The following is a 27,761-nucleotide window of genomic DNA, read 5'->3' as shown; positions in this document are numbered from 1 at the left end:
ACATTGCAAAATTATCATAGGGCAAACTTCTAGTTTCACAAGTATTACTTGACCCGATGATCTCCTAGTCACAATATTTATTCACGATGCCCAGTCACGCCGCAGCTTAATTGGCGACTTCCCCATATGACCTTGTACGCCCACACGTCATAAGCATATTGGAAGGAATCATATTGGAAGGAATCATATTTAGGAAGGATGCTACGGCTCTCCTATCGACGTTAGCTCAAGCATAGGACCAGGTATCCCATTGTGCAGTGAGACTTTCACCATTCATTGTTTACTACTCTACTTTCTTTTTTTGACTCAAATCAATGGCTTGAAACTAAGCATCTTTGTTTATCTTGATTTAAATTAGAATCATGGAATCCATTGTCTTCTCTCTTCCTTTGTCCATGACGTTGACACAAAGGCCTTTCATGCATTGTATAAGTGCATGCCAAACTGCATCATCCTTCCCTCCCATCTTTTCTACCTCTCAATCAGATCACAAGTCTTTACATATACATCACTCCAATCATCCCATTGACCTTACCAGGTGTGTTCTCACACAGCCATCTACAATGGGAATTCCAACACGAGGAGAAAAGAACAGAATTGCTAAGCGCAAGTTCACACCAAGAAAAACCTGGACAGAAGCTGTCAAGGGAAAGATTGTACAGTTCTTCACTTCCAAGCCACTCATATACGGTCCATTTGCTGATAAACTCAAGTCGCCGCAAAGTGCCGCTCTACAGGATGCGCTCCAATGCACTCAATGCCGAGATCTGCATATTATTCCATATATGATGAGCGCGGATATTGCTTCAGGCTCGTATATCACATCCGAATACCCACCTTTCTTCGCCAGCAAAATTGCATCGGATGATTGTATATCTCCCCTGGACACAAACATGGTAGCCCACCAAAATAACGATGAGACATTTTGGGAAGACATTACTCCAACCCAGCAACAGCGCTACTACGACAAGATCGATACCATTCTCAAGAAGGCAGAGGCCGAGTCAGGCAAGCCAACAGATGAAGCCACCGTTCTTTTCGCCCACTACCAAGTGGACTTTCACATCCGCCAACACTACCTTGCCCCCCGAAGTATCCTGAACCTATGCCGCTCAAAGGATGATATTCGAGCGCTGACCCACTGGCAATGGAAGAGCGCTGTATCAGATGAGACAGCCTTTGCAGAATGCGCCGACTGGGGCGTAGGATGGGTGCATGAGCCGAGCAATTCTATCGGCCAGCAGATTGCGGCTTGGCGTATGGGGGAACGAAGGCGAGAGAAGCATCTCGCGGAAGTGCAGGCCCGGTGGGCTGAGATCAGAGATGAGCGACAAAAACAGAGGACGAGGACAATCAACATTTTGTTCCAGGGTGCGCATGTTAGGACTTACAAGTATGAGCCATGCGGACCGTGTCTGACAGAGGAGGAGATTGTGGATATTACAAGGGAAAGGGGTGAGCATTATGAAGCCTTTTGGAAGTTATATGACGAGTGAGGGACTCATTGAATGCTATTATATACGTATTGGGTTGTTTATCTAAAGAAAATACATAATCGGACCAAACGATCATTTGTGCCTCCTCAGTGGCATCTTTCCAAGGGTCTTTTTTAGATGGATGTTGAAGCTTTTTCTGTGTGATTTTATGACCTTTCAATTCATGCAATTACAGCCAGAGAGGAATCAGAAATATGTACATGGAAATGCATTGGATATTCGCTAAGTATGTTTATTCTGTCTCTTCAAATTCGAACTAAGCAAGTGGCGGTCTACCAAGCAAAAAATCAAATAGAAAATCTATCTGAAAGACAAGGAGGCAGTTTGAAGCGCACTCGCCCACAATCCAGGGAACGGGCGTCTCCATGCCAATGTTGTTGACCGTCTCCAGAGCAGGCATACCCACCAACTGCCTCACTTAGCCTATATCTGAGGGACATTTCCACTGGCGCTGTTTCCTCGTCCGTAAAACTCCAAAGCTGCGAGTATTGTAAGACTATCTCCTTTCCGTCATACGAGGCTTGAATAATCCTCCCTAGCTTTTCGCCCATGAAGGACAAGACTAGAACCTATATAAATGTTAGTTATCATTAACCTGCAGAATCCGTGAACACCCACAGGATGAAACTGGCATTCGATGAATGGTTTATGATTTACTCGACGGAGAAGGGTAGAAACGATCGCTTTCAGCTTGTGTATAGTGATTCCCCGATTTGTATTGGTGGGACGAACATTAGAGATACATGTCATGACCATATGTGGCTTGCGAGGGCGATCGATGTATCGATATTGATTCATCACTCGCCACCATTTTCGAAGCGGATCATTTAGACTGTTCATGAAAGGAGGATCACCTTTTTTGTAATGTGGGCTATGTGTTGTCAGTTTCATCTTGAAGTGTAGAAGCATATAGAATTGCTTGCAGCCTACTTGCCTCCAATATTCCTGCTTTCGGAGGGGTTCAAGAATGAAGAAACGGGATGGTCCTTGCCTTGGTATTGTCATATGGCAGTCGATGATCCTCTCTATCTGCCTGGCTTGGGCCAACGCATCATTCACTAATTCATACCTATTAATGTCATACCGATGCAGATTCGCAAATGTTGGAGCGACTTCAGGTGAGTAGTTCATGTCAGAATCGTTCATGATATCTTGTATGCTAGGAATAGGAGACAGTCTTAGAAATTCTTCCTGTTCTTGCACGTCAGGCCGAGGAGGATAGAGTTGAAGGAGTCTATCAGGGTGTGGCTGAAAGAAGGACGGGCTAAATTGGAGAGTTCCGCATTTCTCTGGGTCCAAGGGCACTTCAAATGCTTGGATTATTCAGGAGAAGGGAAGTCAGGCTCAAAGTATTCAATGCACCGAAATAAAGACCTGAGAAATTTATGAGGCTGAGGCTGTATTTCGGGCATGTTGACGAAGTGGAGTGGAGTGAGGGGTTTGAAGAAGTAATAGACCGAAGGAATGATGAGAATGTAGAAGGTCTTCCAAGGTTGAATGTTAAGGGGATTGTACCACCGACCCCCCTTGGCCGTTCCGATTCCCCTTTGGCTAATTCGAACCCCGCCAGGGATTTTAGCATCAGCTATTTCTGCCATTTCTTGAATTTTCTGCAGGTTTGAATTCTTGTTTATATAGTAAACAAAATGCATCACTCTACTCACAATTTATGCATCTTCTTTCAATTTGAATGCTCAAGGTCTACAAGCTATAAAAATATAAGAAGTCTCCATTAACTTATTGCGATGCGTCGCATCACGTGATACATCACGTGCAAAGAGAGAAGAGTAAATAAGATGTCAAGAATGGGATATGGCCCCTCTAGGCCCTAAACAAGAACCTTGGTTTTTGTTATGGTCTAGTGGTAAATTACGCTGTACGAAATTCAACATAAGATATAGAGAAGAAGTAAGTAGGAAGTAGCCTAAGTATATAGTCGACCCTTTACAAACGTCGCAAGCTTTGAGCCTTCTCGCTTAGCAGTCTAGCAAGTATACAAACAGCAATAAGTAAATATGCAAATCGTAGGAAAAGCGGTCAGGAAAGCGATGGCCGTTTATAGTAGGCGGTCAGTCTATACCCGAATTATCAGGCAGGTCGGATTGGCCAAAGGGGGGTCGGAACGGCCAAGGGGAGGGGCGGTCGATGGTACAATCCCCTATGTCTATTTTGTCCTGATTAATATGGTGTGCCAGGGCGTACAACATAGTTGAGGGAGATCTGCGAAACCCGGAATCCTCAAATAGTGGCCTTATTTTTCGAGCAGGGAGAAAATCTCGGAGCCTTCATGTCAGGTAGAATCCTAGAGGAGAGAAGATAGACCATGCACCACTCACGGAATGGAAAGGAGTTTACAAGATGTTGTTGCATTAGGATATAAGGATGTTTACTAATACTTGCTAGCTGACCTCCTAGGATGGTTGGTGTTGCTGTGTCGCTCTCGTCTTGTCTGTTAGGCCTGACTGCCCATCGTGCATATCCCTCTTCGGTATCTATATTTCTGTCTCTACGGTCAGGAAATGCGTCAAGGCCCCAAAGGGCTGGCCAATGGCCAAGTTGCATTCATCAGGGCCTAAGCCCACAGGATAAAAAAAAATACAAAACACAAACAAAAAACACCTTCTTCTTCTATTTCTTATTCAGCCCTCTGCTTCCCCTTGTCCTCAGGGGCAGCAGGGCCAGCGGGGGCAGCAGCTGTCTGGTCTAATTCATTAGCACTTCCATTGACACGGTCAACGCAGCAATAAGCAGAATGATGTAACAGGCTCACGACAGACAGGCTTCCACGCAGACAGGCTTCCACGCAGACAGGCTTCCACGCAGACAGCTTCCACGCAGACAGGCTTCCACGCAGACAGGCTTCCACGCAGACAGGCTTCCACGCAGACAGACTTCCACAAGACAGGTTTTCATGCAGACAGGCTTCCACGCAGGCAGGCTTCGACATAAAGGACTAGGGCATAGTGGGCGTCCATTCTGGAGGTGGAGGCATAATAATGCAATGTACTGAAGGGAGAGATGGAGGATGCGGCTTACCGATGGAGCGGGTGGGCGCGCAGGGCCTGATATATAGTAATCAGTATTAGCTCCTGATAGGTGAATATGACCAAGTCTTTTGCTCAAGGATCAACTCACTCTCTTGGCTAGAGGCCGGAGCCTCTGCCTCCTGCTGGAGGTCTTTGGTAGTGACGGGGGCAGAGCCTGGTTGAGACTAATGAGCATATGGTCCTGTATGATGAATTTGACTGGAGGTTTTGAATAAGAAATGGCTTACCCACACCTCCAGAGGCCGAGGCCTCTCCTTCAGGAGCCGCTAAATAGACGGCTTCAGTCAGCGCTGTGTTCGCTCATATTGAAGAACCACCGAATATATAATGCGTACCTTTTCTCGCAGCTTGGCGGGCTATTGATGATCGTTAGCTTCCTTCTGGACTCATAAAGTAACAAGACATACCCTTTTGGCCCGCGCGGTTGCTCTTGGTGCCGCGGCGGCGGCGCTCTGACTTGCCCTTCTCGGGCTCGTCACGGTTGGCCTCTTGGGTCAAGCGCTTGTTCTGTACCAGAAGCTCCAAATCAATATGATTCATTGGATAGCAACCAGGAATAATCTTACTGGGAGCGGGGGAGGGCAGGGCTGGAAGGCCCGACGGAGACAGACGCCCATACTTGCGAGCCAGTTGCAATTCTCCACAGTGTGGTCACTGCGTCTGCAGTGCGTGCAGAAAAGCTACATCATCTATCAGCGTATATTCCAACGATTTATCAATACGTGGGAGTGCTCAGAAGGTTCATGGTCATAGAATTCCGATTGTATTTGGAGCTGGGATGAGGAGAGGCAATTGTTCTACACTTACTCGGCGAGGAGGAGGAGGAGGAGGAGCTCCTGTCATGCTGGCGAGAGGTGTTGGTATATATTTTTTAAAACAAAAATAGGGGCGAGCGAAAAAAGGCTCGCAGAGTAGAGTTGGAGTGATTATAAGGACAAGTTACTTTTGTGGGGAGTTACTGCTTTTATGTTCTAAGGACTTCACTATTTGAGAAGGAACGAGTGACACCCAGGCTCCTTCCCAAAGAATATAATTGTTGCCTGAGGTTACCTCTCCATACTGACTGTGCCCGTCTCTGGGATTTCCTCCACGATGACATTCCCAGAGGCGAGATCAGCGTGATAAAAAAAAGTGTTTTGTTTGTAAGACATACCCTTTTGGCCCTTGGGCCTTGCGATTGCCTTTGCTGCCACGGCAGTGGCGCTTCGATTTGCCCTTCTCGGGCTTGTCGCGGCTGGCCTCTTTGGCCAGCCGCTTGTTCAGTACCAACGAAGCTCCAAATCAACATGATTCATTGAATAGCACTCAGGCATAATCTTCCAGTGCGCGCGGGAAGCCTGTGTGACGTGCCAGATCTTGCAAAGGAAGCAGAGTGCATTCTATTCAGAATAGACTAAGATGGAGAGAAAGAAGAAGCAAGTTGCAAAGTGGGAAGCAGCCAGTTATTATAGCTGCCACTTTGCAAACGTTGCAAGCAACCAACCTTCTCGCTTAGCTACTAACAAACAATCTATGGAATGAAAATTTAGTAAACTATGCAAACAATAAGCGAGCAAACATGAAGCATATGAGGATAACGATCTATGTGGATCGAGACATAACCCCCGCGAAAAAAAATCCATTTAGTCCCTAGATGATGCTGAAAGACTAGCAGTGGTCGTTCTGGTTGACATTGGCATTCGAAGAAGTTGGCGTGCTCGAATGCAGAGAGAAAGAATAATCGTCAGGGGGTTGAAAAAAATTTGAAGAACTTCAGGTAGTGTATGTGGAAGACCAATGTTGAGAAAGTTAAAGAAGACTTTTCGAAGTGAAGTTGTACGCGGCGCGTAGATCAGTGTCCTGCTTATTCGAAAGAGAGACGATCTCATTGAATCTTGTTATAGTTGTCGTACACCCGCGAAGTTGATCAAGAATTGTATTGTTGTATTGTGTGTATGTTGGAATCATTGTGCGAAGGAGCTGGCGAGATTGGGAGATTGACGTAGTAGAACTGAGCTATTGAATCTCGGAAGGCTGATCTTGCACGAATGGCGTACGTTGTCGGTTGACCGGTAAACCGACTCTGGATCTGGGAGGAGATCTTGGGATGTTTTGGCGGTATGGAAATGAAGAAGGTATGTTGGTGTTGAACCTGATATTGAATGTTGAAAGGTTTGAATGTGGACTAGAGCTGCTGAATCTCACTATAAATGTTGACGAAAGTAGTAGCGAATTCAGCGCGAAGCTCTGAACGATATTGCTGTTGGTGATTTATTTTGACGAAGATCGAGAAGAGGTAGCGAGGTTGAAAAATTGCACTGGAACCGTTGCCTGGAAGTTTCGAAAGAAGAAGAAAAGGTGGATTCAAGATCAAGAAAGAAAAGAAAAGAAAAAACCAGGGTTCTGGTAGAAGGGTCCGAACAGTCTCTCGCGCGGCTTACTGTAACGTCCCGGAGCAAACAAACATGAAGCATACGATGATAACGATCCATGTGGGTCGTGACAGCCCGAGCTGGGATGCCCGGCGCAGGCAGACGCCCATACTAGCAAGTCAGTAGTGATCACTGCGACGGCAGTGCGTACTGAAAAGCTAGATCATGTATTAGCGTATATTCCAACGATGCATCAATACGTGCATTGTATTTAGAGCTGGGATGAGGAGAGGTAATTGTTTAACACTTACTCGAGGAGGAGGAGGAGGAGGATGGAGGGGCATTCGCCATGCTGGCGAATGAGCGTAGGACTAGGTGTTTTCTTTTTTTAAGAAAACACTGGGAGTGAGCGAAAGAAAACCTTGCAGAAACAGAGTAGAGGGGTGATTACAAGGATAGGTTGGTTTTGGTGGATGTCCCTGCTTTCATATGCCAAGTACTTCACTATGAGTGGGAACGACAGGTCAATCTCTAAGATGATGAGACCTCTATGTCTACCTATATAAGAAGCTTGTCGATTTCGCCAAGACTCCTGGCATTGATCTATGTTTATACAGGAACTCAGTGGCAGTAGTTTAAAGAAAAGCTACATTCTAGTCAGCGTAGAATAGCATCAAGTCATCGCGAGTGTCAACCAAGCAATAACAAAATAGATATTTCAAGGATTATTTGTTATAATAACTTACCATAGAAGGTATGCCGACCTCTCCAAGTGAGCCTACAACATATATGCTCACGTGCAGTATAATCTTGCCACATGGAAGACCTAATTTAGACTAGCAACGGCTGAGACGAAAGCAGCCCGAGTCCAACCCGGGGTTGATCTGCTATGAGGCATTATTGGTCTGCAGTGCATGGTATTCGGGAAGTCAAAGAGGATTTAACAATTGAATTCGCCCAAATGCTCCTGCTTTACTGGCCCTTACCTACAGTACTTCTCCCATTCCCCATACTTTCGCCATTTCTTTCAACCAACGGCCCATAACGACGATCAATCTTCGGTGTGATGACATTGGTTCAAAGGATTTCAGGCCTAGAACATCACCATGCTGCGTTCCCCGCGAAAAATACCAGACGGACCCGAGATCTTCCCATTCAGTTACCTTTTTAGGACCAATCCCCAAACTCGAGCAACCTTACCCCACCAAATCCAGAGACTGATGCGGGCGAACAACGAAAGTAATGTGTTCCAAGGCTCATGAACTTTTGATACCGTGGGAAAAGGAGGGGAAAACACGCCAGGTACAGATCTTCCGGTTGTGGCTGGCCCCTCTTGGCTCATTACAAGGGTATCATTTGTGATCCATTCGGAACGCTCACAAGGCTCCGGTCTTGGGGAGGTCACAAGCAATTAGCCCGTGTACTATTGTAGTACTATCCGACATATAGGAACCCTTGGAATTCTCCATATATCCTCGATGATTGGCACAATGTCCTCCCACAAGCCCCCGGTTTTTTTTTTGAGAGGCGCTGCGCCACCAATGAAACCCAAACCATGACTAATCCTTGCCATTTCGTCACTCTCATCCACGGGGTGGACTGCGTGAAACCTGACCTGAGAGACGCAGATCGGGATTTGTGACGTGGGGATTCAAGATTCTGCACGGCGAACAAGGGGGTATAAAGGGGCCTTTGCTAGCTACGAGATTGACGGGATCTTCCAGGTACATTCGGGTCCGACTAAAGAGGCAGTCCGTGTCCGTGGTATCCTGGTCGTCTGATCAGATGGAAAGACACATGTGTTTCGGTTCAAATGTACCCTTTATGTATATACAATCTGTGTATACGGAGTACCACATCATTATTATCCCCATTCTCCTTTGACCGGGAAGCCGTAACATATGACGTAACGCCGCCGACCTATTAGGGTTTCCCCGAATCACCGGCCCGTGAAAGAGAAGGGGATTCCATACAAATATTATACCGATGGAAATTGATAGTAGAAACCAAATCCAAGTACTTTATATGTCCCAAGGTCACTAAGATATATGTAATGAAGGATAATGACGAAGAAAAAAACTTCCCCCTCAAAACGAGGGGAACGACATCCACTGACCCACCGCTGCGGATGAGAAAGTGGGTTGAGCCTTTGGGAATTTATAACGTCGTCAGGTCCTAAACCTGTTACCCAATCCCTGCTCCTCTTTCTCTCTTCCTTTTTGATCTTCCCCTCCATCTTCAAATCTTACCTATCTTATAACCCCCCACCCCCTACTACCTCCATTTTGAATAACCTGAATAATTATGTCCACCAAGGTTTTGCTCGTTGGAGCAGCGGGTGAAACCGGAGGCTCTATCGCCAACGGGCTGTTGGATACCGGTAACTTTGTAAGCTCAGCTTCCAGGGCTGTCAATTGACCCCAGACTAATTGTTTGATTTTTCGCTACACAGGAGGTCATCGCTCTTGTTCGCCCTATCTCGGCCCAAAAGCCAGCTATCACGCGCCTCCAGGACCGCGGATGCCAGATTAGAAAATGCGACTTGAAGGCCCCAGAGGAGCAGCTCATCGAGGCCTTGGCTGGTATTGATGTGGTGATCAGCTGCGTCGGTCCTGCCGAACAACAGGATCAGATTCCTCTCGCCAAAGCAGCTAAAAAGACCGGTGTGAAGCGATTCGTGCCATGTGGTTTCATCACCGTTTGCCCACCGGGCGGTATCATGTGGTTGCGTGATGAGGTATGAGGAATGTGCCACGGTACTTTGGTCAGTGGACTGACCAGGCTTTTACTACGCATAGAAAGAAATCGTCTACAACCAGATCCGCCAGTTATGGCTTCCCTACACCGTCGTTGACGTCGGCTGGTGGTACCAGCTCGCCTACCCCCGCCTCCCCTCCGGGCGCGTCGACTACGCCATGACATCCGGCAACGATGAGATTATTGGTGATGGCAACATGCCCACAGCACTGACCGACTTGCGAGACATCGGTCGCTACATGGCGATGATCATTTCCGACCCCCGCACTTTGAACAAGAAGATCCTCGCCTACAACCTAGTATCCTCGCAAAATAAGATCTACGAGCTCATGGAGGAACTGAGCGAGGAGAAGATCGACCGAAACTACGTAAGTCGCACAGACGCTCGGCTCCGAATCAAGTCAATGTGGCTAACCGATTTTTTCTTTTTCCGGAGCACAGGTTCCCGAAGAAACCATCTGCAGCAGAGTCGTGGCAGCCCGACAAGCCAGTGAAACCTACCCCTTCGACCCAATCAAGTTCATTCCGCGATACCTGGCTGAATATCAACTGTCGTGGGGAATCCGCGGCGACAACAACCCCGAGTACGCCAAGTATCTCGGCTACCACACCACACAGGACCTGTACCCCGATTTCCAACCGACAGATTTCCGCGAGTATCTTGAGTCCGTCATTCGTGGCTCGGCTAAGGGAGTCTACACCGATCGTGTGATCTCACGGAAGCACCAACGACACTTCCCGCGTACCGAGTCCAGCGATTCCCTCTACACGCGCATATTCCCTCGCACGGAGTCGAGCGACTCGCTCATGTCGCGATGAATTTATGAATAGGAACCATTTTTACGTATCTTGCGTTACCTCTCCAACTCACCCAGGGACTGTTCCAGACAAACGCCGGCCCGGAACCGCTGCCATTGGGGAATATTTGACAAGACTTTTATGACCTCACTCTTCTCCCCCTCTGGCCCCATTCGACGGGGTCATGGAATTCAGTATGCAACCGACTGGTGCTTTTTTTTCTGGGGTGTCGACACCCTTTTGGGCGTTTGTGATTTTATGGCCTTTTGATAGACGCTGGCTACTTTCGATGCCTCCTCGATGGCTTGGTGGCAGTCCTCAAGAGCTGGCATATGGAATGCTTCTATTTTTTGTTTATGCCATTCAATTTCGATTGTCCCATGAAGGGATTTCTGCATATAGAAAATATATCCCAATCCTGATCCCAATCAGTTGTGCCTCGTTCTTTCCCATACTTGCACTTGCATCATCACTATCCTCCTAGCTCCCCGGGGGTCTTGTCTGGGCTGTCCACTCGATCTCTGATCTTTGATTCACGTTTTTGGTACCTAACTCATTTGCTTTACCTAACCTTAACAGCCAGGGATTCATACATCGTTTTTTTAAAATATACTATAGGAGATGTTTCCGCGACGCCGACCGGGTTCGCGATCCTCTGCCTGCGAACTCGGACCCATCAGCGTCGAGCCAACGATACCACAAACAATCCCAGAAACTCATCAGATTGAACATGCCCTGGGCTTCACCGATATATACGGGTCATTGACACCCCGTCAAATCAGCATCATCAGTCTGTGTCCCCCACCTCGTACGGGGACCTACGTTCTAACACAGGTTTGCAGCTATTGGATCTGCAATTGGAACGGGCTTGATGGTTGGTACTGGAAGAGCATTGTCTATGTAAGATTGGTTCATTATACCGAGCGGATTTCTTCTATGCTGAACTATGTTGACTCCGACATAGGAGCGGCGTAAGTTCTTCCCAGGAGGCTTACGAACGAAGACATTGGTTTCAATATTGATTTCTCATAGCCGGCAGCTATTATAATCTCCTACACCATCGTCGGACTCGCGGTTTACCTCGTCCTTTCTGCCTTGGGTGAGGTGGGCTCTTGGTTACCAAAACCGTATACGGTTGCAGACCAAGCCGTTCGATTCTGTCATCCTGCACTTGGATTCAGCTTGGGCTGGATGTAAGTCCCCCTTCGCGAGGAGAGTTGCGTCTAATTGATTTATTACTGACCGCGCCCCTAGATTTTGGCTGAAATATGCTGTTGTCACACCGAATCAGCTCACAGCTGCAGCGCTGGTAGTCTCTTATTGGGTGAGTGCGGAGCGAGTCAACCCCGGTATCTGGATTACGGTTTTCCTTTCTGTCATTGTGATTCTCAACTTCATCAATCATCGCCTCCCGAGTAGAATTGAGTTCTATGTCTCTTCCTTCAAGCTTGTCGTCATGCTAGGACTCATGATACTTTCCACTGTCATTGCTCTGGGAGGGGGGCCAGAGCAAGACCGAAAAGGGTTTCGATATTGGTCGTACCATGGTGCTTTCGGCCCTCACCACCATCATCACGCGTTGCTAGAGAAGTTCTACATAACCTGCTCGACGATGTCATCTGCTACGTTTGCGTACATCGGAAGCGAGCGAGCTGGCCTGACTCACTTCCCGAACGTTCGTAAAGCTACCTCGAGGGCCATCCAGAATACTTTCTATCGAATCATGGTTTTCCATCTTCTAGCAATCACCCTTCTCGGCATGATTGTCCCCCAGGACTCGGCGTCTGTGGCATTTTCTAGCGACGCCAACCACGAGGCTGCCGCATCGGCATTTGTTGCAGCTCTGTATTTGGCAGGCATCTCCGTGCTACCGGACTTGCTGAATGCATTCATACTGTTGTTTGTCCTGTCAATCGCAGACTACGATCTCTATCTGGCAACCAAGGCAATGTGCGACCTCGCAGTGAAGCGTCGGGCTCCTGCTTTCCTGTCACGCACTACCCGAAGAGGCGTCCCGATCTACGCTTTGGCGGTGTGCTCGTCAACTGCAACATTGGCGTATCTTAACGTCCGCCAAGACTCAACTGTCGTCTTTGGATACTTCGTGGACATGGTCACTATGCTCGGGCTTCTGACATGGATTTCCATTCTCATCACCCACATATCTTTTGTGCGAGCGCGAAAGGCTCAAGGCATTCCCGACAAAGCTCTAGCCTTTAGAGCTCGCTTCGGTCTGCCTGGAACGTGTTTGGCTCTCATTCTCTGCTTGTTCATCTCCGTCGCCATTGTCTTTGACTCCTTCAGCTTCGATTCGGGCGTTCGGACATTCGACGTCAAATCCTTTATCGCCTCGTACATCAGTATTCCTGTCTACATCATCTTGATGGTTGGCTACAAGCTCGCTGTTCATAGTAAACATGTTGACCCTAAGGAGGCTGACCTATGGACAGATAAGATTGAGCCGGAGATTGAGAGAGGGGAGGGCCCCAGCTGAAGGGAACTGCTTGTCGTGGAAGCCGTTATTCTATAGGTCATTCTGGTTCGTCCTTGGGGATCGAAATTCTTGGTCATTTTTGTTTACCCACGGGAAAAAGCAATTACCATTCGCTATATTCTCCTGAAGGTGTATTCCACACCTACATCTAGGTGCTAACTCCTGCTTCAACTTCCAACAATCCTCAAAATAACGACTCATCCACTATGTAGTATGGCGAACAGCGTCTCACAATTATTAGCCCGTGTGACTGATCTAGAAAGCTGCAAGACATCAGCCACTATGCAGCTATCCTCCCGGATCCTCGACATGTAAAATGTACAATTGTCACAGTGACAGGCCAGGTGGAGACGCTAATAACAGCTACCCGGAGTTGGCGCGGATAAACAGTTCTTCTGCACAGCAACCAGCCGTGGCCTACTCCATGGAGTAGGTTGAACTTCAATGTTGACGAGTCAAGACATTCTACTGATATAAGAACCTCGTCTCCTCAATTCCTCAATCCTCAATTCTGATTCTTGGGAGACTCTGTATAAGAAAACCCGATGCATCTGCGGTTTGTTTACCCCACCATGCAATGCCCTCGCATGAGACTGACAAGAACCCCCAGACGCTGTTGAATCTTGTCATTTCATCTTTTATCTAACACTCCAACACAACGCCGCCAATTTCGTTTCTTTTGAATGGGAGCTCCTGTGCTCTACATTCCGATGAACATGGACTACCATCCCACTACCCCACAACACCAAAAAGAGGATTTCCGCACTTTTATCACCAGACTCAATATCAAATTTAGCCTCGAGATTCCCCTCCCTGGAATTGAGTCCCCTTCGGCGCGGGAGAGAAACACCAGCCTCCCTAGTCAGATCTACAAGCACATCCGCCCGCTATTCTTCAATAACAAGGTTGACAAGAAAAGCCTAATTGACAATCTCGAGGAATGGGTCCGCGGGAACCTGCCGGCCGCCCAGAACCAGAACCAGAACCGGAATCATGTTTATCAAACCCATGCAGGTCGCCGAACCAGCCAACGACACCACAGCGAGGAACCGGCGCCTCCGATCTCGCTCACCGGCCCTGAGAAGGATAGGTGCATGAGGCAGCTACTAGTGCTCATGGAAGATGAGGAATATCTGTTAGCGAATGGCCGTGTCGTAAACACGAAAAAAAGGTTAGCCGCTAATTCTTTTGGAGATGCCAAGGGCTTATCACCAAAAAAAAAAGGTTTGATGATGATGATGAAGACGGGGAGTTCCATACCGCGCCGAGTTCCCCTGTGAAGGGGTCTGTGCTGGCTCAGTCGCCGCTGGGGAAGAATGGGGATGGGAGTTTGCAATTCCCTGAGATGGTGCAGGCTGCCTTTCGAGGGCCGAAGGGGAATTATGGAGCTACGGTCAATAATCGTCTCGTAATTCAATCTCCTGCGTGGGGATCGGGGGGAATTGCATCGCCGACGAAAATTCAAGTTCACCCGTCGCCTACAAAGAAGGATGGACCGATTCAGTCGCCTGGACATAATAAAGAGATTTTTCATTCTCCGGCGAAGTATTCGGGGACTTTTCCTCCGCCAGAAAAGGCGCAACCGGTACAGGCACACCAACCGCTCCCTAAGAGAGTGGCCACTAAACCATCCAAGCCTCAAGGCAATATTCCCGCTCCGAGGAAATCGACGAACACTTTGTCGCCGGCGAAGACTGCAGGGGGTGCGCAACCATCCGCGAAGAACCCAGGATCTGTCCTGTCGCCATCCAAAACCCCTAAAACCCCCAAATCGGTCAAATCACCCTCCCAATCGCCGTTGAAGCAGATGGATCTTCGATCATTTGGGTTTGGCAACAGCCCCAGTAAAAAAACTTCTCCTAACCAGGAAGATATCGAGTTCAAAAGGCCTTCTTTATTTGAAAAGCTTAGCGCGGTATCCGATGAATCGAAGCGCAACAATATGACGGAGTCACCCGCTCCCAGCTTTGCAGCGACTACTTCGTCGGTCTTTATGTCTCGCGATAGTAGCATGATGCAATCATTTGATACTGTCACGACAGAAATGACCGAGCCAATGGATACCCAATCAACCTATGCTGACTCTATTGTCGGGTATATGGCTAGCGAAGAGATGCAAAGGAGCGTGGATGCTGCTGCTATCTCCATGATGGTAGCTGCCGATCCCGCCGAGACGGAGTATGCTCTGAAACAGGAGTTTATTGGTGAGCTGTTGTCCTACGGCCCGTTTTCGGGAGAAGAATCCTTCTCGGCGAAAATCCCATTGCGATTCCGATATGAGCTGGAACGTATCGGACGTGCGTGGGGAATTCCCTTCAAACAGATACTCGTAGGCGACCGTGTTACCTTCAACACTCAAGATGATTTCTGGTCATGGGTCGGCGGGCTTGGTCGACGTTATGGTCGTCCGCTGCCAGAGAAATCGCCGCGTCGGGCCTGGGATGCTGCTGTGGGTGATTTCAAATCAGATAAGCACTCAGAGGTGGTCATACTGTCAGGGGATTTGGACTGGTGTGACGACACCGAGCAGGGTATTTTCAAATTGAGACTCAACCCACTCAAGCCAGAGCGGACGTGTCGGTTCCACCGAAGATTTGGTTCGGATAGATTCCTGACTCTTACCATTCCAGCCGCTGATCGGCCTCCCAGTCATCAGAAACAACCTGCTTACCCGTCTGTCCTTCGCGAGAGCATTGCTACCTGGCTCACGCGGAATGATCATCATTGCCTCGGACGGACGTGGCGGGCTTTCTATGTCGAGGAAATAAAGACCAAGCGAAAAGTCAAGGCCGAGCCTCGGTTCCGGGTCGAGTTCTTCGCCATTGATGGCGACGACTTTGTTCATGGGCTCCGTTTACCACCACTGGTGGCCCCTCCCCGACAGCAAAGTGATAACTATACTCCGATGAGTGTAGACGCTTTGCTGGAATGGCATATGCCCAAGACTGCGAATGCGAATCAGAGCAGCTGCAAGCTCTTCCAGCGTATCTCTCTTGGTTTGTCGAAGACATTTGCGACGGTCAAGTTAAAGCCAACGCAAGTGCTTCGTTTGAGAGACGATCCAACCCGGGCTGTTATGAATGATGGATGTGCTTTGATGTCGAGGACTCTTGCGAATCAAATCTGTGACCAACTGGGCATAACCACCGCCACACCTAGTTGTTTCCAGGGCAGAATAGCAGGCGCCAAGGGCCTTTGGATGGTTGATTCCCACCAATCTAGTATCACTACCGTGAACGATGATGACATCTGGATTCAGATCTCGGACTCGCAGTTGAAAATACATCCTCATCCGCAGGAATGGATTGAAGTGGACGATGAGAAGTTGACCTTCGAAGTAGTCAACTGGGCTAAGCCGTTGCACCCCGTTGACCTTAATATCCAGCTTCTTGCAATTCTAGAATATGGAGGGAACGTGAAGGAGTATATTGCCAAACTCACCCGTGATGGTGTGCAGAGTCTTTACGACGACTTCCTTGAGGTTCTTCGATCAAATAGCCCCGTGGTTTGTCGAGCCCTGCTTCAGAAGCTCAAACCCTCCGGCGAGGACGGAACTGGCAAATCCCGACGATTAGAGCAGTGGGTTTCCAGTGATGCTGAGTCCATTATTCGTTTCTCCGAGGCTGGCTTTGCTCCGCGCGATTTCTTTCCCCTTCGGATGAAGATCCGTAAATTCTTGACATGGCTTCTTGAGCGACATGTCGAAGAACTCAAAATCCAGGTCCCTCTTTCAACCTATGCGTACTGTATTGCGGACCCATATGGAGTTCTTGGGCCGGACGAAGTCCACTTCGGCTTCTCCAATAACTGGCGGGATCCACAGGGCCAGTTTGAAGACAACCTCCTGGATGGGATAGATGTTCTCGTCGGCCGACTTCCAGCCCATTTGCCGTCTGATATTCAACGGCGTAGAGCCGTGTGGAAGACTGAGCTACGTCATTTTAAAGATGTGATTGTCTTTCCCACTACAGGAGATTTCCCTCTAGCCGGTATGCTATCCGGAGGAGATTACGATGGTGATACGCCGTGGATCTGCTGGGATCAAATGATTGTAGAGAGATTCCGCAATTCCCCGATGCCCGAGCATGAATATGCTGCAGAGCATTACGGGCTCACGAAACACTCCGTCCCGATGGCTTCGCTGAACTCGACGGAAGACTTTTTGGAAAGTACGTTCTCTTTCAACCTCAACCTTTCAAACCTAGGCCGATGTACTGTCGAGCATGAGAAACTGGCATACGATGAGTCAGTCGACTCTTCGAGGGCGAAAGAGCTGGCCTGTCTCTTGGGTCATCTTGTGGATGGCCGGAAAGGTGGAGTTCATATTTCAGAGCAAGCCTGGAAAGAATACCGCAAGACCATTAGCCCTAAGCAACGAGCGCTTCCCGCGTATCGGAACCCAGAGCGCAAGTCCAAACCGTCGAACATTGTCGACTTCCTCAAGTTTAACGTCGCACAGTCGGAGCTGCGCAGAATTCTCTCTGGTCTCAACGAAGCGTTCCCCGAGAACGACATCCAAAACCAGCTCGATGATGACCTCGTTCGTCCGTGGGTTGAAGCAGATGAAGCATCGAAGACCAAGTCTGAGCACAGTCAAGAATTAAAAGACGCCCTCGCTGAAGTTCGAGGGGCGATCAACGAACTATACCAGCAGTGGAACCAAGGACACTCTGCTTCTACCGACGAATTCTCTCCCATATCACGTCAAGCTGCCGAGAATGCGAGTGCACTCCCTCCTCCTAAGACGGGCAGACATCCGCTCATCCACGCTTGGCAAAACAGCCCCAATGAGTGGCGACGGTTGGTAGCTTCATGTGCCTACCGTCGATGCCCAAACTCCCGGTTTATCTTCCACGCCTTTGGCGAGACATTGTGCGAAATCAAGGCGTCCGTCTCGCCATCCCGCCTTGTCACTAACGAGGTGATTGCCTGCTACCGAGTGAATCAGAAAATGGTGGCACATATCACGGCCAATGCATTACCTGGGAATGACGCCGATGATGTAGATGAGTATGAAGACGAAGATGCCATTGAAGCCATGCTATCCTTTTAAAAGGGACCGACCAGTCGGCCATTACGATGATGGATTGGAGGACAAACTGTCCATCCAATAAGATACGAGTGACGCCAGCGAATCTGTATTTGATCTGCCCATTTTGATTCTGAGCGATATTTTTTTGCCTGTGACTGTTGAACATCGCATGAGATACCTTGTTGTTTTGCACATGTTGGAGTCGATATCTAGCGTTGTCCCCCGTCAGATGTTGTCTAGACTTAGAATACTTTGAACAAATCATACCATCAGACTTTTGCCTAAATACTCCAAAACACTATCAAGTACTCTATAGAGAAAGTTCATCCTAGTCTCCAAATGTCAATGGCCCCCACATCACATGCCAAGCTCGATATGCCGAACCAGGCCCAACAAATATAAGATTGGGCTTATAAATCCATTGACAGAAGGATTATATCGGTGCTGTGCCCAATAATAAAACACCTAAAGCAGGCTCGTAAGTACATCTCGTACCGGTAGGCCAAAGATCAATAAATTGCCTTCCATGTACTCCGTAGGCATGTGATAGGACGGAGCAAAGTCTTCCGAGACAATGTCTATCTACATTGTACATTGTATGCGTACAACGTACGTAGGAGAGGGAAAAGAGAGGTGAGACCGACATGGTGAACCGAACACGATCCATAACTAGAATTGCAACGTCTGATTCATGGAGGGAAGGTGTCAGGGATCGAGAGCAATCCGAGTTGTTCTCGTATTCGGATTGTCGAGTACATTCTAGCACATGTAGGGATACGAGACATACATTGGCAACGATAAAAATGGAAACATATGAACCTTGGAGGGGTTCTGGTGCCTTGTTTCGGGGACCACGGAGTCTTCTCCGTAGGACATATGTATTTCTTATCGTGTATAATAGTATGCGTTGCGATGGGTGTACATCGTACTTGGTCTGAATAGAAATCCTCTATTGAAACGCCCTACAGGCAGGTGCAGAGTGCGCCCATCGTACGCAGGGCAAATTGTTGGGCACTTCAGACTTTTCATATCAAATCAAGTAAATAATTTTCGGTAAGATTGAAGTTCCAAGAGGGGCGAAAGGAGGCGAGTGTGTTGGGGCAAGGAACACCTGGAGATTTGGCATGTGATGAGGAAAGGTACATGGGCGGCCATAGCGGAATGTATGGCTGAGCAGGTACCGTGGGAATGTGATTACCTCACCTCCAATGTTCCTTCCTAATTGGGCCTAGTGGACAAGTGACGCTTTTTCACGTGAAAGACGATACGATGCGAAACTCCGACGTCTTTGAGGTTCATTGCACTCTCTCTCTATGGACGATCTGTGACCCGCCATGGAACCCCCCCAATCCGCTAGGCCAAAACCACCTGCCCGAAAGAATAACGCCACAGCTCTGACATCGTCCAATTCGCACCCCTCCGCGCATACAAGTAACCTCACTTCATCACTTACGGCTCCACCTTATTATAATGGTCTTCCATCTATGATGGATATCGATAACCCAGAAGACCGGTCTCGTCGAGCTGCCAGTGTATTATCGATGGATGATCTCGAGGCCGCGCAGGCCCTTGAGGGGCTTCGCTCCGGTACGTTGGCTCTGATATCCCCGAACCGGCCCACTAAAAGTGTCGCAACTACGGTTTTCACTGGATTCGGATGGCTGTGCAACCGACATTCAACTAATCTCAACAATAGATTTTGGACAAACGCCTGGAACAACGCGGCAATCCCTCCCCATCACTTCACCGGACCCACCACCGCCAGAGCCACTATTGTCTCTGCTGACTTCCTCCCATCCACTTATCTCCTCTGCTATCAACGGCTCAGTTTCTGCCTACGCCACGTCGAAATCATATTCACCGCGATTCAAGTCCGGTGCTGAGTTCATCGAGCGCAACATCGGATCACCTGTCGCGAACACCGTCGGTACGGTAGGCCGCAAAACTGGTGTCGAGAGCGGTCTCCGTTGGGCGCTACAGCGACGAGATTCTACAGGCGAAAATTCACACACTAAAAAGCGACGAAAGATGGATGAGGGTGTGTCGCCGAGAACGATGAATGCGGAGAAGGGACACCCACCGCGTACACGGAGCTCGTCCGATCTCTCCATGGCCGAGTCGCTCCCCCCGTACGACGAAATGAGGTCTCCTCACTACGAAGAGAAACCAAGAAGACGTACTGAACCGACATGGCAAAGCCGACTAGTTATTTCGACCTCTGGACTCGGAGTCGCCATGAGCGAGGAATCGCTACGTAGCCTGCAATATTGTCTGACTTGGCTTCGATGGGCAAACGGTCGACTAGGCAAGTCCATTGTAGCACTACATGGTGCTGTCAACGAGTGGGAAACCCAAAAAGCACGATCACAGTCGGATATCGAGGCAGGAGGCAATGGCCAAGAAAATGCCTCGTTACTCATCCAGCGCATTCAGGCTGTCAAGGCCGATGTGTTATCTACCTTGAAACAGGTAGTGGATGTGGTTTCCAAGTATGCAGGAGGTGCTCTGCCAGAGAATGCCCGCCATCTAGTGCGTCGACACCTGACGTCTCTGCCGCACCGCTTCCAGGTTGCATCCACATCGCAGCCACCACCAGACTCCCCAGCTGCCTCCTCCGATGCCACAATTAGTGCTCATCGCATCCTGGTGCTGGCCCAAGAGGGTCTAGACATGATGGCGCAAGTCAGCGGCGTCGTCAATGACACATTGGTCAGTGCTGAGCACTGGTGCGAGCGGCTTGGCCGGAAACGACCCGAGAACGGAGCTTCATCCATGCCAGAGAAGCAGGACGAGTCTGCTTCCGACGCTCAGCCGTATGGCATGGATGTCAAGGAGTCTCTCCCAGAGAATGCGATTCAGGACGACGTCCCGATGTCTGGGATGGCAAAGGTATGACGTTGTCCAGGAGCTTCCTCTCGTCTCTTTACATATTCATAATTTCTGTCACTTCCTGCCTCTTATCTCGGCGGTTCTCTTAGTTCTCTCTTGTCTGGGGTCTTCTTTTCTTTTTTTTTTCTCATGATTGATATCCTTTCTGCTATCTTCATTCCATCTGGAGTGATAGGAAAACCCCTGGAAACTATGGTGTTTGTTTGTTTAAGCGTGCGATCATTGTCTATCCTACTATTATAGTTATGGATGTTGGTTTTCGGTATAGATATGCGCAAGAGGCTGCGCGCTCAAGCTGAATGAATGCAGGCTATTCATCGATTTACACTTTAGATTTTCAGAAGATCGTGTAAGCGATCTAAATCGCCGGAGCCTGCTAAACACATGTTTTCTGGCTATATCGGCCCGGACCTGTCAACATACTCAAAAAGGCCGTCAATCACATGGGCCGCTATGTTTGCCTTTTCGTTCTAGATCGATATCATTTCAAGCTTATCCACACTGGGCTCTTCGAGCGGGCCACCCCATCATAATGGCTTCAAGACCACAAATACCCTCCGAGGAAACACCAAGATACCTGCTAATAGTCAGGCCACGTTTCACTGTTGACATAAAATGTGTCATAGGTGCTGCTGAAGCCATTGAACTGGGTAGCAGTGGTACTTGTATATGCTGGAACTCAGTCAGTTCTGAAACTACAGACCAATATAATATGGCAATACTCACCTCCCATGTTTTTATATTTGAGCCAATCTCCAACCTTGACTTCAGAATCAAGCGTCACCTCGCGCACAACACAATCGGTGCTGTCACATGTCGGTCCCCAGATCGAGTACCGATGGGGGTCTGTTACTTGCAAAGCATCCCCTGATTTGGGTTTATGCAAGAACCCCCTGGCTTTCTTACTGACCAAATAAGGAACCATGATCTCTTTCTCCATAATCACATTCATGAAATTTCCATATATGCCATCATTTTGATAAAGCATATCTGGAACACCAGATCGAGCAGCACTTCCAAGCTGACGGCGACGTGAAATCACTCGACATACAAGAGTATACACACTACGAGCGAAAAACCGACCTGGCTCTGCGATCGTTGTGATACCAGCTGGGAACTCCGACCGAATTGCGTCTCGGATAATAGGCGCCATAGACTCGAAGCAATCGTCTTGAAAGCCGCCGCCGATATCGAGAATTTTGGGGTGAAAACCTAGACGTTCAGCTTGTGAAAACGCCAGACGTGCATCTTTGATGCCCTTGCAAAATGACGCTGGGTTGGTAGCACCCGTCCCTAATAGTTCGGATGGTCAATACATCTGACCAACTAAGAAATCCGAAGTACCCCGGTGCTTACCAACGTGAAAGCTCACACCAATCACATTCAATCCAAGCTCCCAAGCTCTTGAAAGTAGCTCCTCGGTCGTATCCAACTGCGCACCAAACTTTTCGCCCAGACAAATGAACGCACCCTCGTCATTCGCATAGATCCGAAGCAAAAGCTGAGCTTCCGGCATGTGTGCCTTGATGGTATCCAATTCGTCGATATTGTCAAATGTTGTCCGCAAGACACCTACCTCGCGTGCGAAAGATACAGCGGCGGGTGCTTTGCAGGGATTGGCGAACAGAATCCGGGCTGGATCTACGCCGAGGCTGAGAACTGCGCGCATCTCTTCAATGGAGGCGCAGTCGAACCCCGTCCCCAGTTCTGCGAGGATTTTGAGGAAGGTTGGGTCGCAATTGCATTTGACCGCTATGGAAGATGTTACTTTTCTATTCCAAAAATAGGAACGGACTAGAAGAGGGGTGTTGTACCGTAATACGGTCGGATTCCGGGCATGTTCTGGGTCCAACGACGATGCTGTCGAAGTACCTGGCCCAAATCGGCGATGAAAAATGATTCGTCACCGCCAACGAGAGAGCGTTTGACTATACGCGCAATGTGACTCTCGATTGCGAGGTCGACTAGCTCGTCTGGTGGGAGATTTCGATATCCGGTTGCATGTATAACTTTGCTAGTGAGCGCAGCTTCACTGACAGCAGGGAGAAGGGCCATGACTGTGGAGAGGAGTCGATCGAGAAGAACTGGGGAAAACGGAGAGTTCTGTAACTGAAACAGCATTACAAGACATGTGTCGGACTAGAATACAAAGTCCTGGAGTATATGAATGTTTTCGAGTGCTGCTGCACTGCGCTCTTCGGTGAACACTGTGCGAATCAATCGTTTAGAGAAGCTCGGATGAAGTAAAAGGTGAAGAAACGCCATTAAAAGGCAATTTTGCACGCAATTGAAACTCTGCATTACGTTGGATCTCACGGAAAGGAATAAGCAATAAGTCGCACGGATAAAGGCCTTGCTTTCCAGCTAACCTGTGAGAGAGCCAATTATATTTCCTGTAGTTGACGTCTTGTTTTCTAGGGCTTTTCGTATTCTGGATGAAGATCAGCAACTAGTGCTAGATCGATCGAGCTGATCCTGCATGATTCAATGTTGGGGATGAAGCACTCCATATACATCGGACGTGATCAGCTCAATTGCAGCTATTATGTGGAATATGGTGGAGACCTACAGGGCCGAGTGAAGGCGTGGAGCTGAATGCATGCACGGAGTAGAGTAACATCGCCACACAAGTACATCAAGGTCATATCTACACTGAATATATTGAATAGTGTGACCAGAAGGATGGTAATAGTATATTTAGAATACCAAGCTGAATTGCGAAGGTGACTGATATTCCCCGGGAATGTGGAATCGAACTAATGTCTGTGTCTCTGTGGAATGAACAGTTTACTTAATAACTAGCAACACATTCAATACTTTTTATGCCATAGAAACTGTTTAGTTTCGACATGCAGGAACCACTCCATTTCCAGATGTGATGCGTCGATCTATTGGGGAGCAGCTGAAAGCCCTAGAAAAAGAAATGCCCAGCATTCTTTTAGTCGAAGACGAGTTATTTTTGAGGCCTCCACCCCAGATTATTCCGCTAGGGCCTCGATCTTGGTGCTTTAGCTATGCTCATCGGCTTTCTCGGGCTATTATACTGTTACACATCGGATGCACCAAGCAACACATGTCGAACTTGGGAGGCCTCGAGCTCTAGGATTGACTCGTATATTTACTTCTTTCAAATAAGATCTACCTGCTATGACCTCTGGGGTGTCAGCTGTCTATAGGTGGGTGTTCCTTATAACATATAATATTGGAATCCCCGCTGGAGCTTCCTCAAGCCCCGAAGACTTTGGTTTCACAGACTAGTTAGAGTCAGAATGACCAGGAAATGGAATATCCGCCTCAAATATATCTTCCATATATGCTGTGCGATGTCTGAGTAAGACTTTGTCCGTTCTTAGACCTAAAATGTGTATGCACGTTGACAAAGCCTTGAAGACCGATCTTATTTTTAAATTCACTGGAAAGCGAACCTCCTTCTTCACAATGCCACGTTCTTCTACTCATTGGTCCTCACTTCATTGCAGGAACTTGCTGAGTGACGCAGTGAAGCACCCCACCAGTAAGGGGGATGGCGTTGGCATACACCTGCCGAATCACCCGCTCAGGGAGCAATCGCTGAAACATTTCCAGCGCCTTTTGATCCCTTTCTTCGTCACCGAATTTGGGGATAATCAGGCCTCCATTAACAAAATAGAAATTCACATAACTCGCCGCTAGTTCGTCGTGATCGGATTTCACCAAGCCTCGTGGGTCCGGCTCTTCAATGGTGTGGATCTGCAAGCGCCGACCCTTAGCGTCTGTCTCGCGGTCCAGAATCTCTCGGATCTCCGTAGACAGCTCCTGCCACAGGTCAATCGCAATAGGATGTGGTTTTGAGTAAGCGATGACACCAGGACGCACGAATCTTGCCTCAGCGTCCATATGCACGTCGGTAATGTCGACATTGCGCCGCCCTGGGAACCAGATCACCTTTTCAATCCCGAGCAGCCGCTTCAACTCCGTCTCGATCTCGGCCTTGGACATCCCTGGGTTGCGCACATCACATACAATGCTACTCTCCGTGATAAGCAGCGTTCCTTCGCCGTCGGTAACGAGCCCGCCGCCCTCGGCGCGAATCGGAGTCTCGATCTGCGTAACGGGGCTGGGCTTGCGATCGTGCTCGATTACCCACTGCGCAAAATTGGTGTTTTCCTGTAGTGCCTTGTCGTTCATCACAGGCCATCGCTGACCCCAGCAGATCCCGTCGTCTTCGGGTTTCTTCCCGCCCCATTCATTGAACCGGAAGTTGATTGCGAAGCGTCGATTCGGGAATGCGCCTGTCTTGTCGCGCACGTAGACTGGTCCTGTGTCCCGGACCCAGCAGTGGTTGATTGGACAGGGGATAATAGATATTTTTGTTATGTCTTTCACGAAAGTCTGGACTAGGGACTCGGCCAATGGGATGTCTTCGGGCCTCACGTACAGCCGAACCGGTTCGAATTCAGTGATCGCCGCCGCTAGTTGAGCTAATTCATTGCACATGGCGTCACACTGATCCGGGGGTAAGGAACATTGAGATGGTAATCCCATGATTGTCGCTTCATGAGGCTCTGACTCTGCTGGGAAGATGTAGCTGCCTTGAACTTTGCTTTCATCACTGCTGATATGAGAGGGTTTGAACCAGGTACGTGTGGTAGTATATAAGTTCGACAGAAATTTGCGGAATCGCTCGAAAAGCTTCATATTGATGGTCGCTCGTGAATTCTCACTCTTCTCGTGTCAAGCTGGAGTTTCTCTCCTTCTTAAAGATGCAATTCGGTTGCCTTAGTCCTCATGATTCTCGCACATCATCTATTTTGTGTAACTATGACTGCTTCATGTTACTCACAGTTTCGAAGTTGTGTTCTTGGTACGGAGTGGTATTTCCATTAAATCGGATTCATATAGAAAGGAACCCGGCGGAAGAGATGTCAAGAAGAAATATATCCAAACGACCGAATAGCTAGACTTCACGTTCAGTGATACGAAAGAATAGTAATTGAAATATCTCATCTCACTTGTCATGGTCTCAAAACAAATGCAATAAAAAGCCACGCTTGTGCTACTATATACAGCATGACGCATGCTACTCCGTCAGCAGGGGTTCACGTTCCATCTCCTCATCGGCAGACTCAGTCCAGGAGACTTCTTCCATAGGACCACTGAGCCACAACATAGGTATAGCCGTAACTGCAGAAAGAACTCCCAGTGCAAGAGTCATAACTTTCCAACCGTATCGGAACTCCACGAATCCACCTACCATAGGTCCTAATGCCAAACCGCCAAAATGTGCCATATTCTCTAAGCTAAAAGCTTGAGCCACGGCACCTCTACCCCCAAAGACCCCCGGGTCTCCAGCTTCCATGTCATCCAGGACACGCTGCATCTCCACTATCAAGGCTGGCTCGCTTAAGTCGATGCACATTCCAACAAGACACAGAATCACACAAAGAAGACCTATGTGGGATGGTGAGTTTTCCTCAACAAAACGAAGACAGATCAGGCTCGGGGCTAGAATGGCAAAGCTTGCGAATGTGATCACTCTCGCTCCAAGACGGTCAGATAGAAATCCTAGAAAGTAGGTCAGATCATGCAACATAGTTCGATAATATGAGGTCAGTTACCAAAAAAAGGTTGGAAAATAGCAGCTGCGGCACCTGGCAAGAATATCAGACCTGCGCCTAAAACATTCCAGTTGAATGTGTTCTCCACAAATATTGGGAGTGTCTATATAGCAGTGTCAGTACATTCCAATATAAAAGACTGAATTCCATACCGCATCGAATGCCGAGACCACAAGAGCGCCGACTGTAACTGCCCAGAGGCTAACAAGAATCCGGGGCTGCTTCAAAAGCTTTGCCAGCGCAAAAGTACTCTTAGAAATTTCCGTGGTCGTATCCCTAGTGCGTATAGTCTCCAAAGTTCCGTATGGCGGCTGCTCGGGGATATAACCATTCTCCTGGGTTGGCCGCTCGCCATCAGTGAGACACAGCCAACGTTGAGCAATCCTCTTCTCGACAACAGCGAGTCTAAGAAAGAAGTCAAGAGCAACGATCCCGAAAGCCATACCAAAAACGGCGTAGAATCCTCCAAGTTCGTAGACCAGCCCGCCCAGCAGTGGACCAGACATAAAGCCCAGTGTCATGGCGGTGCCAAGATACCCAATCATCTGTCCAAGACTCGCTTTATCTACTGCGTCTGTCACAATTGAAAGACCAGCTACCGAAACCATGGCCGTTGCTGCGCCTTGGAGCACCCTGGCGATGATATACCATGTCACTGAGTGCGAAGCTGTCAAGATGACCATAGATGCGAACAATAGCACGAGTCCGGATAGATAGGGGCCCTGGCGTGTTCCAGAGACGTCAAGTATGTATCCGAACATCGGACAGCAGGTAAATGCCGAGACAGCTTCGGCGATGAGGAGGACACTGTTCCAATATTCTCCTATCAAAAGAGGTAGCTATTAGCAAATGATTATCTGTCCTCGTGAATCTTCGTACTGTCTTCGAATGCTACCCCAGCTCGTGAAACTAATGCCTGCGGCATGACGGGGACAATCTGCAGCGGTCAGGTAAATATCAAAGGTACTAGTCAGAGCATGTATACCATAGCGTAGAGAAAAAGATCCTATATGATTAGCTGAAGCTTAGTTTGTCTGAACAGGGAATCGGGGAGGATACCGTGAACATTGACAGCGAAATCGTCGTCACTATAAAGGATTGCGACGACCTCAGCGGCAGCAGCCATGGCCGCTGGTCGCGAAGCTTCAAAAATGGCTTCGACCAAGTCATGATTAGTGACCTAGTTCAAACACTGTGCGAATGGTATGAGGGTGGGAGTTGAATAGGTGGGCTTGTTCTTCTTAATGTTCTCTTTCTGTATGCAGTCCAAAATTTAATCTGCGTTAGCGACCGCAATTGG

General features: G+C 48.5%; 10 protein-coding genes across 10 annotated transcripts; 5 read left to right on the top strand and 5 right to left on the bottom strand.

Moving 5' to 3' along the window:
* Positions 1–563: 563 nt before the first annotated feature.
* Positions 564–1,496, top strand: N7518_000399 (uncharacterized protein; the record flags this gene model as incomplete). Its single annotated transcript, XM_057181327.1, has 1 exon — positions 564–1,496. One exon carries the CDS (start codon positions 564–566, stop codon positions 1,494–1,496), a length of 933 nt encoding a protein of 310 aa, XP_057046677.1.
* Positions 1,497–1,783: 287 nt separating this feature from the next.
* On the bottom strand, positions 1,784–2,908 carry N7518_000398 (uncharacterized protein; the record flags this gene model as incomplete). The annotated part of the gene is made up of 3 exons (XM_057181326.1): positions 1,784–2,065; positions 2,115–2,760; positions 2,859–2,908. 3 exons carry the CDS (start codon positions 2,906–2,908, stop codon positions 1,784–1,786), a joined length of 978 nt encoding a protein of 325 aa, XP_057046676.1.
* A 1,223-nt stretch (positions 2,909–4,131) lies between these two features.
* Positions 4,132–5,083, bottom strand: N7518_000397 (uncharacterized protein; the record flags this gene model as incomplete). The annotated part of the gene is made up of 6 exons (XM_057181325.1): positions 4,132–4,194; positions 4,533–4,558; positions 4,632–4,697; positions 4,771–4,809; positions 4,879–4,899; positions 4,951–5,083. 6 exons carry the CDS (start codon positions 5,081–5,083, stop codon positions 4,132–4,134), a joined length of 348 nt encoding a protein of 115 aa, XP_057046675.1.
* Positions 5,084–9,198: 4,115 nt separating this feature from the next.
* Positions 9,199–10,470, top strand: N7518_000396 (aromatic alcohol reductase; the record flags this gene model as incomplete). The annotated part of the gene is made up of 4 exons (XM_057181324.1): positions 9,199–9,282; positions 9,347–9,631; positions 9,693–10,019; positions 10,093–10,470. The coding sequence occupies 4 exons, from the start codon at positions 9,199–9,201 to the stop codon at positions 10,468–10,470; spliced, it is 1,074 nt and encodes a 357-aa protein (XP_057046674.1).
* Positions 10,471–11,070: 600 nt separating this feature from the next.
* N7518_000395 (putative amino acid permease) lies at positions 11,071–12,943 on the top strand (the record flags this gene model as incomplete). The annotated part of the gene is made up of 5 exons (XM_057181323.1): positions 11,071–11,239; positions 11,292–11,349; positions 11,414–11,420; positions 11,482–11,642; positions 11,704–12,943. 5 exons carry the CDS (start codon positions 11,071–11,073, stop codon positions 12,941–12,943), a joined length of 1,635 nt encoding a protein of 544 aa, XP_057046673.1.
* A 683-nt stretch (positions 12,944–13,626) lies between these two features.
* N7518_000394 (RNA dependent RNA polymerase) lies at positions 13,627–17,996 on the top strand (the record flags this gene model as incomplete). The annotated part of the gene is made up of 2 exons (XM_057181322.1): positions 13,627–14,114; positions 14,168–17,996. 2 exons carry the CDS (start codon positions 13,627–13,629, stop codon positions 17,994–17,996), a joined length of 4,317 nt encoding a protein of 1,438 aa, XP_057046672.1.
* A 1,313-nt stretch (positions 17,997–19,309) lies between these two features.
* N7518_000393 (putative clock controled protein (Ccg-8)) lies at positions 19,310–20,870 on the top strand (the record flags this gene model as incomplete). The annotated part of the gene is made up of 2 exons (XM_057181321.1): positions 19,310–19,562; positions 19,672–20,870. 2 exons carry the CDS (start codon positions 19,310–19,312, stop codon positions 20,868–20,870), a joined length of 1,452 nt encoding a protein of 483 aa, XP_057046671.1.
* A 574-nt stretch (positions 20,871–21,444) lies between these two features.
* On the bottom strand, positions 21,445–22,919 carry N7518_000392 (type III PLP-dependent enzyme; the record flags this gene model as incomplete). Its single annotated transcript, XM_057181320.1, has 4 exons — positions 21,445–21,536; positions 21,591–22,157; positions 22,221–22,616; positions 22,679–22,919. 4 exons carry the CDS (start codon positions 22,917–22,919, stop codon positions 21,445–21,447), a joined length of 1,296 nt encoding a protein of 431 aa, XP_057046670.1.
* A 1,410-nt stretch (positions 22,920–24,329) lies between these two features.
* On the bottom strand, positions 24,330–25,541 carry N7518_000391 (agmatine deiminase family protein; the record flags this gene model as incomplete). The annotated part of the gene is made up of 1 exon (XM_057181319.1): positions 24,330–25,541. One exon carries the CDS (start codon positions 25,539–25,541, stop codon positions 24,330–24,332), a length of 1,212 nt encoding a protein of 403 aa, XP_057046669.1.
* A 382-nt stretch (positions 25,542–25,923) lies between these two features.
* N7518_000390 (MFS transporter) lies at positions 25,924–27,587 on the bottom strand (the record flags this gene model as incomplete). The annotated part of the gene is made up of 6 exons (XM_057181318.1): positions 25,924–26,408; positions 26,462–26,564; positions 26,614–27,284; positions 27,341–27,398; positions 27,447–27,467; positions 27,528–27,587. 6 exons carry the CDS (start codon positions 27,585–27,587, stop codon positions 25,924–25,926), a joined length of 1,398 nt encoding a protein of 465 aa, XP_057046668.1.
* Between the last annotated feature and the right edge of the window lie 174 nt (positions 27,588–27,761).

Source organism: Penicillium psychrosexuale, assembly GCF_028828465.1.
Source record: "Penicillium psychrosexuale strain IBT 29551 chromosome Unknown utg000001l, whole genome shotgun sequence".
NCBI lineage: Eukaryota > Fungi > Ascomycota > Eurotiomycetes > Eurotiales > Aspergillaceae > Penicillium > Penicillium psychrosexuale.
Note: the sequence above shows the minus strand (reverse complement) of the source record. Positions and strands in the feature narration are given on the sequence as shown.